At 51.1% G+C, this 11,033-nt stretch overlaps 1 protein-coding gene across 1 annotated transcript; it reads left to right on the top strand.

Annotated features, from left to right (window-relative positions):
• Positions 1-13: 13 nt before the first annotated feature.
• Positions 14-9,517, top strand: SLC25A41 (solute carrier family 25 member 41; the record flags this gene model as incomplete). The annotated part of the gene is made up of 7 exons (XM_023733113.1): positions 14-82; positions 903-1,058; positions 1,809-1,961; positions 2,130-2,237; positions 7,844-8,011; positions 8,094-8,241; positions 9,222-9,517. Coding segments are annotated over 7 exons (987 nt in total), but the record flags the coding sequence as incomplete, so codon positions are not given.
• Positions 9,518-11,033: the final 1,516 nt, after the last annotated feature.

Genomic DNA, 11,033 nt, shown 5'->3' with positions numbered 1-11,033 from the left:
GAACTCGGGGTGCACACATGTGTACGGGTACGTGTTTGGGCACGTGCCTGAGAATCAGCTCGAGCATCTCCCAGCGCAGCAGGTGAGTCTGGGAACCAGGGGTCCCCCAGTGCCCCCGGCTGGAACCGCAGGGGGAGAAGGTCATGATGCCGGGGTCCCCCATCTTGGTTCTCTAGTGCTGCTATTAACAGAAACACCACAAGGAGGTGGCTTTAACAAACAGAAATTAATTATCTTGTGGTTCAGGAGGCTAGAAGTCCAAATTCAGGGTACTGGCTCTAGGGGAAGGCTTTCTCTCTCTGTTGGCTCTGGGGAAAGGTGTCTGCCTCTTTCAGCTTCTGTTACCTGGTGCCTTGGGGATCATGGGGCATGTACCTTCCCTCTGCTTGCTTGCTTAATTTGCTCTTTTATATCGCAAAAGAGATTGATTTAAGACACACCCAACACTAATACTGCCTCATTAACATAATGAAACCTCATTTCCACGTGAGATTATAACCACAGGTATAAACCCACTGCCATGGAGTCAACCCTGACTCAGTGACCCTACAGGACAGAGTAGAACTGCCCCATAGGGCTTCCAAGTCTACAATCTTTACGGAAGCAGACCACCACATCTTTCTCCAGGAGAGCAGCTGGTGGGTTTGAACTGCTGACGTTTCAGTTAGCACTGGATCGATTAACCATTGAACCACCAGGGCTTCTGAACCACAGGTATAGGGGTTAGGATTTACAACACGTATTTTTAGGTGGACACAATTCAGTCCATAGCACCCTCCAAGCTGGCCCAGAATCCCACCTCAAAGCAGTGGGGACCAGGGTGGGCCTTCCACCTGGAAATGTACCTGGGCAAGGAGCAGAGGGTCGACTGAGTCTGAGCAGGGGCTGGATCTGCCCCGCAGGTGCTGGACACGGGCGAGCAGCTGATGGTCCCTGTGGATGTCCTGGAAGTGGACAATGAGAAGACCTGGTGGAAGTTTCTGCTTTCGGGCGCCGTGGCTGGGGCCGTGTCTCGCACCGGCACGGCCCCTCTGGACCGAGCCAAGGTGTACATGCAGGTGTGGGGGTGGGGAACACAGCGCTGGAGCTACTGGGGACAGCATGGGGTGGGGATGGCTGGAGACATGGAACTGGGGTTCAGGATGGGGCTGGGGGTACTGCTGGAAATAGGTATGAGGGCGGGGCTGGGATAGGGGTTGGAGTTGGGAAGGAAGCTGAATACAGACAAGGGTGGAGGTTGGGGTTGGGGATCATGTAGGGTGGTGTTGAGGCTGGAGTTGTGGATGACAGTGGAGCTGACATGGATGGACATGGAGTTGAGTGGGGGAAGGAGTGGAGAGAATGGTACCAGGGACTTGGATCAGCACCAGACAAGGGCTGAAGTTGGGGACCAGGGAGTTGGGGTGGAGCTGACGTGGATGGGACATGGAGTTGAGTCGGGAAGGGATTGAGAGTATGGTGTCAGGGACTGGGATTAGCACTGGGCAAGGGTTGGAGATGGGGACCAGGAAATTGGGGATGGGTTCTCTGGATGGGTTTGAAGACAAAACAGTACTGGCGAGGAGGTGAGGGATGAGATGAAAATGTGAGTTGGTGCTGGGTTTGGGTCTGGGTTGAGAAAGGCAACAGGACTGGGTTGCAGAATTCTATGGAAAGCCAGGGAAGGGGCTGAGGATGGATGGGGATGGGATGGGGATAGGATTGGAGCTGGCCTGGCTGGAGGCAGATGGGGTTGAGCTTCAGGCTGGGGTAGGGATGGAAATGGGGCAGGAGGCTCCTCAAAGAGCCAGGGTCCCTTCTGTCCTCAGGTCTACTCCTCTAAGACCAACCTCATGAATCTGCTGGGGGGGCTACGGAGCATGGTGCAGGAGGGGGGCTTCCGCTCCCTATGGCGAGGCAATGGTATCAACGTGCTCAAGATTGCCCCTGAGTACGCCATCAAGTTCTCGGTCTTTGAGCAGGTGGGGAATGGTCTGCTTTACCCAGTCCCTCCCTCAAGCCCAAACCCCACAAGTCCAGGTCTTCATCCAAGATACACTTTTGCCCTCCAAGTCCCGGACCCCTTTCCTAGGGTGGGTTTGAGGCAGGAAGACGGTTAGCTTCCCTCATACCCTTCTCTCCTGTCCTAGTGTAAGAATTACTTCTGCGGCATACATGGGACTCCACCCTTCCAGGAACGCATCCTTGCTGGCTCCCTAGCTGTAGCCATCTCCCAGACACTCATCAACCCCATGGAGGTAAGACAGCACCTGCCCCACAGACATGAAATTAGATGAAAATCATCATGGTTTCCATCCCATGAGCAGCTATCATGTACCAGGCAAACACTACCTTGTTCAACTCTTGAAAGAATCCCATGGGACACTGGGATTATCTCCATTTTGTTGTCCGTTGCCACCCAGTTGGCTCCGACTCATGGCAACCTTATAAATAACAGAACAAAACGTTGCCCAGTCCTGAGCCATCTTCATGATCTTGGTATGTTTGAGCCTATTGTTGCGGCCACTGTGTCAGTCCATCTCACTGAGGGATCCCCTTGTTTTTGTTGACCCTCTAATTTACCAAACATGATATCTTTCCTGGCAATTGGTCCCTCCCAATAACATATCCAAGCTAAGCTAGTTGAAGTCTTGCTGTCTTCGCTTCTAAGGAGCATTCTGGTTGTATTTCACCTAATTTGTTCTTTTGGCAGCCCACAGTATATTCACTATTCTTCACCAAAACCACAGTTCAAATGCGTCAATTTTTCTTCCGTCTTCCTTTTTCATTATCCAACTTTCACATGCAAATGAGGCGACTGAAAAGCCCATAGTTGGGTCAGGCGCACCTTAGTCCTTAAAGTGACATCTTTGCTTTTTAACAGTTTAAAGAGATCTTTTGCAGCAGATTTGCTCAATGCGATGCGTCTTTTGATTTCTTGACTGCTGCTTCCATGGGCGTTCATTGTGGATCCAGGTAAAATGAAATCCTTCTTCAATCTTTTCTCCGTTTATCATGATGTTGCTTATGGGTCCAGTTGTGAGGATTTTTGTTTTCTTTATGTTGAGGTGTCATCCATACTGAAGGCTGTGGTCTTTGATCTTCATCAGTAAGTGCTTCAAGTCCTCTTCACTTTCAGCAAGCAAGGTTGTGTCATCTGCATAATGCAGGTTGCGAATGAGTCTTCCTCCAATCCTGATGCCCCGTTCTTCATATAATCCAGCTTCCAGGATTATTGGCTCAGCATACAGATTGATATGGTGAAAGGCTACAACCCTGACATACATCTTTTCTGATTTTAAACCACAGAATAGCCCCTTGTTCTGCTGATTAGTCCGTATGAACTTTAGATCAACTTGCCCAGTTAGGAAAACAAAAACAGCTATCAGTATTTTTTTTTTTAAGTGAGATAGTGTCCAAACTATAAATTTAGAGATTATTGCTATCTTTATGTTGCTGATGAGGCAGTGGTGGTTCAGTGGTAGGATTCCTGCCCTCCATGTGGGAGACCTGGCTTCCATTCTCAGCCAATGCATCTCCTGCACAGCTACCACCCATCTGTCGGTGGAGGCATGCATGTTGCTAGGATGGTTTCAGCAGAGCTTCTAGACTAAGACAGACTAGGAAGAAAGGCCTGATGGTCTACTCCTGGAAATCAGCTAATGAAAACCCTATGGGTCACAACCGTTTGATCCACAACCGATCGTGGGGATGGCGCAGGACTGGGCAGCATCTCTTTCCATTGTGCATGGGGCCTCCATGAGTTAGGGGTCCACTCAAGGACAGCTAACGACGTACGTTCCATTTGTTCAGGTCTCCGTTTATGTTCTTTAATAGCATTTTTCAAAAACTTCTTACTCTGAAGTAATTTTAGACTCACATAAAAGTTGCAAAAAGAATACAGAGAGTTCCCATATACTCAGCCCAGCTACTGCTGATGTTAACACCTTACATAAACATAAACCAAAACCAGGAAATCGACAGTGATTCAGTACTACTAACAAATCTACACCCCTTATTCAAATTTCAGCCATCTTTCCCACTAATGTCCTTTTCTGGCTCAGCTTTAATAGCATTTTAAAGTTTTCTCACATGATGCTTGCCTTGTCTTGTTAACTTTGTTCCCGGGTGTATTCGTTTGCGATTGCTGCATAACAAATTACCACAAGTTCAGCAGCTTTAAACAGCATAAATTTACTCCCTCAGTGTCTGTGGCTCTATGAACTCATCAGACGCTCAGGGTCCTCTTCCAGGCTCCCTGGTTGCTGGCCAAATTCAGTTCCTTTGGTTGTATGGTGGTGGCCCTGTGAAATGGTGGTAGTAGTAGTAGCATCAGAACCTGTCTAACTTGAGGGAAGATAATGACCAGGATCAGCCCAAAGCTGATTCCCACAGGGTGGAGGTCAGACATACCTCCACTCTCCAACCTTTTTACCAATTCTGACAACCAGCGGTCTCTCCCACGGTGCTCTCTACTTCTCTTCTGGGTTTGATAATCTGTTGCGACGGCCACACAGATCTCACAGACCATACTTATAGTTCAGTGGTTTATCACGGAACAGGGTACAACTTGGGAGTAGGATCAGGCAGTATATAGGCAAAGTCTCCCTTCTTCAGTGCAGGACAGCTCTGTCAGCTCCTTTTGACTGACAGGCCTCCTCTCAGCCCCCGGAGGACCAGCCCCTCTTGGCTCTGCTGTCTGTCACCACCAGCTCTGCCAGTGAGCTCCTTCCAGGCCTCTCACTGTCTTCAGTATTACAGCCCTTGACTGTGTTACAGCTCTTTCAAGAAGGAGGTATCTTGCCTCCTCTCTCCCTCTGCTTCTCTTCCTGTTTATTTCTGTCTCTGAAAAAGACCTCTGCGGGGTTGCCTGCTTAAATACACAAACTCCTTGTCAATTTCAAGGCATGGCTCTCCCACCAGGGCTACAAATTGACCAATCCTCCCTAGGTAGGCCACAGCCACTTAATTTGCATAGTAGGCTACAACTCACCTCATCTGCATAGTCTGTTGACCAATGCTTGCAACATGCATATCAATCACAGGCCAGGCTGCAGCCCAGGATGAGACAAAAAGTATCAAACCGAGTTGTTTATAGCTTGCCTAGGAAATGTCAATCAACCCAGACAAAAGTAACAAACCCTCTGGGGAAGAAAACCAGGGCAAGAGTAACTCCTCCTGGCTTAGGGGGAAAATTTCTCCAGCTGTTTTTCCCAAGAACCAAGGCAAAAGGCCACATAAAGGAACTCATTTCACCACACGCCCTAAACTCCTAGAGGTTACCTGCCACTCCTTGTCACATGGCCCTCTCCACAACATGTCAGTTTGCTCCTTTAAGACCAACAGAGATATGTGGGATCAAATTGATAAGAGTAACTGGAAAAATTAGATAGGAACCTTAGGGGGGCAGTGAGGTTATGCTCACCGGGGAGGAACAACTCAGAAAAGGAGGGTGAGAATGGTTGCACAACTCAAAGAATGTAATCAATGGCACTGAATTGTACATATAGAAACAGCTGAATCGGTGTATGTTTTGCTTTGTATATTCTCAGCAACAACAACAAAATAAATATAATTAAAAAAATAAAGCCCTAGATAAGAAACAGCTATTAAAAAAAAAAAAAACCAGCAAAATGTTTCTCTGCTGCTTCAAATCTCTCTGATTTCTTCTATCTCTGGTGCTAGACTCTCTTTTAAAGGGCTCACCTGATCAGGTCAGGCCCGCCAAGGTTTATATAGCAAATTAGTTTCTCATTAAACAATTAATACATAAATTGTTTTGTGACATTGGTTGCCAACCCCATGAACTGTCAACACTCTCCCCTTCTCCACCCTAGGTTCCCTGTTTCCATTTGTCCAGTTTTCCTGTCCCTTCCTACCTTCTTTGCTTTGGGGCTGGTGTGCCCACTAAGACTCGTATACATGACTGAACTAAGAAGCACGTTCCTCACATGTGTTGTTTGCCCTATAGACCTGTCTAATCTTTGGCTGAAGGGTGAAACTTGGGAGTGTGGACGATAACTTTTGATTAACTTCCAGTTAACTGATTAGGGACCTTAATTACATCTGCAGAAATCCCTTTACCTTTTCAATATAAGGTAACCTAATCAGGGGATTGCTAGCCCTCATAGTCACACATCCCACTCAGACCCAAAGAGGGTGAGGGGCATTATACAGGGCATGTATCCCACCAATCCAGGGAACAGGAATCTTGGGGACCATCTTAGAATTCTGCCTACCACTCTAGGGGCTGTATCTTTTGTACAATTGTAAAGTTGTCAATATTTTGATATTGGGACATTCCCTAAAAATTCAGATTTCTGGCTCCTTTTGGACACCCTGGGGGCGTAGTGGTTAAGAGCTGTGCTGTGATAACCAAAAAGTCGGCAGTTCGAATACACCAGGTGCTCCTTGGATGCTCTATGGGGCAGTTCTACTCTGTCCTATAAGGTTGCTATGAGACAGAATCGACTCGACGGCAATGGGTTTGGTTTGGTTGGTTTAGGAAACTGGTTGTTCTGGCCCCTTGGGGCCCTGCTCCCACAAAGCAAGCTTCAGCTGGAGCTGAGCTGAAGCCACCCCAGACCCCACTCAGCTCGCATCACCTCCCTCACCCTCCTGACCTCTGTCAGCATTTGAGTTTCAGAGTCCTGGGTGGAGAGCAGACACAGGCCAAGGGAGCAGACACATATGGGTTCGAAACTCAGCTCTTCACTTTGCTGAGCTTGTGTCCTCATTTTGCAAGCGGGGGACAACATTCATTGCTGAGGGTCATTGTCTTAGTTCCCTAGTGCTGCTATAACAGAAACACCACAAGTGGGTGGCTTGAACAAACAGAAATGTATTTTCTCACAGTTTGGGAGGGTAGTGTTGTTGGGTGCCATTAACTCAATTCCGACTCATAGTGGCCCCGTGTGACAGAGAAGAACTGCCCCATAAGGTTTTCTAGGTGCAGGTCCAGGAAGTGTTTTGTTCTGTTGTACACGGGGTCGCTGTGAGTTGGAACCAACTCAACGGCACCTAACAACAACAGTCTTTACAGGAGCAGCTTTCCAGGCTTTTCTCCTGCAGAGCTGCTGGGTGGGTTTGAACCTTCAGCCTTTGAGTTAGCAGCTAAGCACTTAACCATTTGCACCACCAGGGCAGAAGTCCGAATTCAGGGCACTGGCTCTAGGAGACAGTTTTCTCTCTTCTTGGGGGAAGTCCTTGTTTCTTTCGGCTTCTCTTCCTGGGTTCCTCAGAGATCTCCACAGGGCATCAATCTCTCCCTATCTATGCTTCCTTCATCATCTCTGTGCCTAATCTACTTTTTTTATATCTCAAAAGTGATTGCCTTAAAACACACCACACATTGAACTGGCCTCATTAACATAACAAAGAAAACCATTCCCAAACGGGATTATATTCACAAGTATGTTGTTGTCTGGTACCGTCCAGTCGATTTCGACTCATAGCGACCCCATGTGGCAGAGAAGAACCACTGGGTGGGTATGAACTGCTGCCCTTTCCATCAGCAGCCATTTGGTCGGCTTAACCAACGCGCCACCGAGGCTCCTTCATCCACAGGTATAAAACCAAACCAAACCAAACCCACTACCATCAAGTTGATTCCGACTCATAGTGACCCTACAGGACAGAGTAGAACTGCCCCATAGAGTTTCCAAGGAGCGGCTGGTGGATTCAAACTGCCAACCTTTTGGTTAGCAGTCATAGCTCTTAACCATTACGCCATCAGGGTTTCTTTCCATCCACAGGTGTAGGGCTTAGGATTTACAACATGTATCTTTGGGATACACAATTCAATCCATGACGGTCACTAAAGCAATTAAGCCAAACGAGCCACCTCATCTTCCCTCCTCCTCAGGTGTTGAAGACGCGGCTGACACTGGGCCGGACGGGCCAATATAAAGGGCTTTGGGACTGCGCGCGGCAGATCTTGGAGCAGGAAGGGCCCCGTGCCTTCTACCGCGGCTACCTGCCCAACATGCTGGGCATCATCCCCTACGCCTGCACCGACCTGGCCGTCTACGAGGTGGGGGTCCCCCCAGGGGAGTGGTAGGGTGACTGGGGCCCAGACCCATTGTGAGCTTTCTCCTGGTCCCCTCCCCTTGCAGACGATGAGATGCTTCTGGAGGAAGTCAGGCAGAGACATGGAGGATCCCAGCGGCCTGGTCAGCTTGTCATCTGTGACGCTGTCCACAACCTGCGGCCAGATGGCCAGTTACCCGCTGACCCTGGTGCGCACCAGGATGCAGGCTCAAGGTCAGCCCGGCCCCCCGGGTGGCCACATTCCCCCGCCCCTGACTCTGTGAATTTTCTCAGCACCCAAAATGGACCCTGAGATTCTCCACATCTGATCCTGGCTGCCTTTGCTGGCCCCTAAACCGAGCAAAGCTTGTACTCACCCCCAAATCTGAGCCCAGTCTCTAAAAGTCATTAAAACATCTATCCCCCATTTACCCTCACTCCCTAAATGTGACCCAGGCCCCCATACTGACCCCAAGACAAACCAGTTGCCATCGAGTAGATTCCGACTCATGGCAACCCCGTATGGGTCAGAGTACAACTATGCTCCATAGGGTTTTCAGTGGCGGATTTTTTAGAAGTAGAATGCCAGGCCTTTCTTCTGAGGTGCCTTTGGGTGGACCTCAACCTTATGGTTAGCAACGGAGCGTGTTAACCATTCGCACCACCCAGGGACTTCTGACCCCAAGACAAATAACCCCCAAAATGACACAACTTCTCCAAATCAGACTGAGCCCTCAAACAGTTCTATAGTTCCCAAATTTGCCACGTCTGATCTTTAGATTCCTCGAAACTCATACCACTTCCCCCACTACCCTGAGAAGTCCCCAAATCGCATACCTCAAATGGACTCAGCCCCTAAACCGATCCACAAACCTCAAAACAAACCTGCAGCCCACCACCCTGACCTTGACAGTGTCCCCCAAACAACCCTTGAGCACACTCCCAAAACCCCTAGATCTTAAAAGCTCTCTCCTTTATAAAGCTCAAGTGTTTTCAAAACTATTCTCTAAAATGAACCCTGAAAACTGCTCCCCAAATTGAACCCCTCACTCCCCCCAAACTGAACCATTTTCTCTAAAACTCTTCCAAATTCTCTTCCAACTGACCCCTGCTGACCCCTGGCCCTGGTTTTGCCCCCACATCTCCCAACATTCCACCTCCCAGGAAGCTGAGCCATTGCTACCAAGGTCTTGAACTTGGCTCTGTCCCCACAGATACCATGGAGGGCTTGAACCCCACCATGTGCGGAGTCTTTCAGCGGATCCTGGCCCAGCAGGGCTTGCCGGGGCTGTATCGAGGCATGACCCCCACACTACTGAAGGTGCTGCCGGCCGGTGGTATCAGCTACCTGGTGTACGAAGTCATGAAGAAAACCCTGGGTGTTTCAGCAGCGAGCTAGGCAACAGGCCCCGGGTGGAAATGGACAGGAGGTCCTGGTGTCCCCTAGCCCCAAAGAGCCCTGCAGGCTCAGGCTCTGCGCTGGGCAGTTTTTGGAAAGAGAGCACGCTGGGGGCCTAGGTCTGCAGATTCTGGAGGCCCCCTCCCCAGGGAGCAGCCCGGGACTGTGGTTTGGAATCCGGCCGGGAGCAACAAGGCTTGCTGCATTACGGGAGAAACGGTGAACATGTAGACGACCAGGAATAAAGGAATGGTTTCTACCAAGTGTGTTAGATCTCTGGGCCCAGGAGGGCAGCTGGGTGCTTGGGATCCCCGGGTCCAGGAGGGGAGCAAGGGACCTCGGGTCCCCGGGTCCTGAAGGGGAACTGGGAGCCTGGATGTTGCCAGGTTCAGGAGATAACTTGAGGGCCTGGGATCGAAGCCTACGATCCCAGAACCTTAAAGGAAGGGAGGGGTGGTGGCGCTGGAATTAGAGGCTAGAATTCCTGGGTCCTTGGAGGGACTGACGGCCCTGGACCCTTGAGTTCGGTAGGGAAGTTGAGAGAACCTGGGATTCTCCCAGTCCTTGGAGAGAAGTGGGGGCTCTAGACCCCAGGGTCAGGAGGAGGAGAGGTGAGTACTTCTCTCTGGGCCACCCTACCCCTCCCCGGAAGCACCCGATCTCCAAGACCTCAAGCTGACCACGTGCCGTATCCACCCAGCCGGCCTCCGAGATAGCTAACCTAGACGTCAGGCCTGAATTCCGGCATCCTGTGACCATTGCCCACGTTCCCTGCCATTCAGGCCCGCTCCCGCCAATCCCCTCTCGCCGTCTGAGAGTTGGCCCCGCCCATTGCAGCTGTGCTTCCATTGGTTCCCACCAAAACCGGCACCTTTATCTCCTCCATTGCCATTTGCTCGCAGTGGCGTCAGTCACCTAGGACTCGCCCCCGCCGCACGGCCCTTGGCTGGGTTTAGGCGTAGACTAGAAAAGGATTCTGGTTAACAAGGAACGCAATCAAGTCTAAATCCGACCTCATCAGGCCGAGCTCGTCGGGGATTGGATGAAATTAGCTGGCAATCTTCACAAGAACCGCCTTTCACGTGTACGCATTGGCTGGCGGGAACGACGATCCACCGGGTGCCCGCCCAGTCCGTTCAAAGAGGCCTTTAGTAGGCCCATCCTGCCAGTCCACTTGACTCTTCGGAGCCGTCGATCTGGTCCCGAAGCAGCCCCGCGATTCTAGAACCCCAGCTTCATTGGGCCTCCCGTCCTCTCAGATCGCCTCGATTTGCCCGCCCAGCACGGGTAGCCCGCAGTCCATTGCCTCCTAGAGCTGTCAATCACTCGGAGCCTCCCGCCTACTACCTCTCGCGGCTCTCCGATTGGCCGCGCGCCTCCAGAGCTCGCGATTGGTGCCCGGGGAGCAGTGGCCGCCTCCCATTGGCCGGGCACAGCCGTCCGTCACGCCGCCGGCGGGAGGGGGCGGCCCCTCCCCCTCGTCGTCTTCCCAGCCGCTGGGCTCCCAGAGTGCTCCGCGGCCGAGTGGAGCGAGGCCTTGTTCCCGCGTTGAGCCGCCGCCGCCTCCTCAGCTTCTGCCTCCGCGCCAGGCCCGGCCCCGCCGCGCCATGTCGGAGTACAGCACGGG

This window comes from Trichechus manatus, unplaced genomic scaffold (genome assembly GCF_000243295.1).
Source record: "Trichechus manatus latirostris isolate Lorelei unplaced genomic scaffold, TriManLat1.0 scaffold00057, whole genome shotgun sequence".
In the NCBI taxonomy this organism is placed as follows: domain Eukaryota; kingdom Metazoa; phylum Chordata; class Mammalia; order Sirenia; family Trichechidae; genus Trichechus; species Trichechus manatus.
Note: the sequence above shows the minus strand (reverse complement) of the source record. Positions and strands in the feature narration are given on the sequence as shown.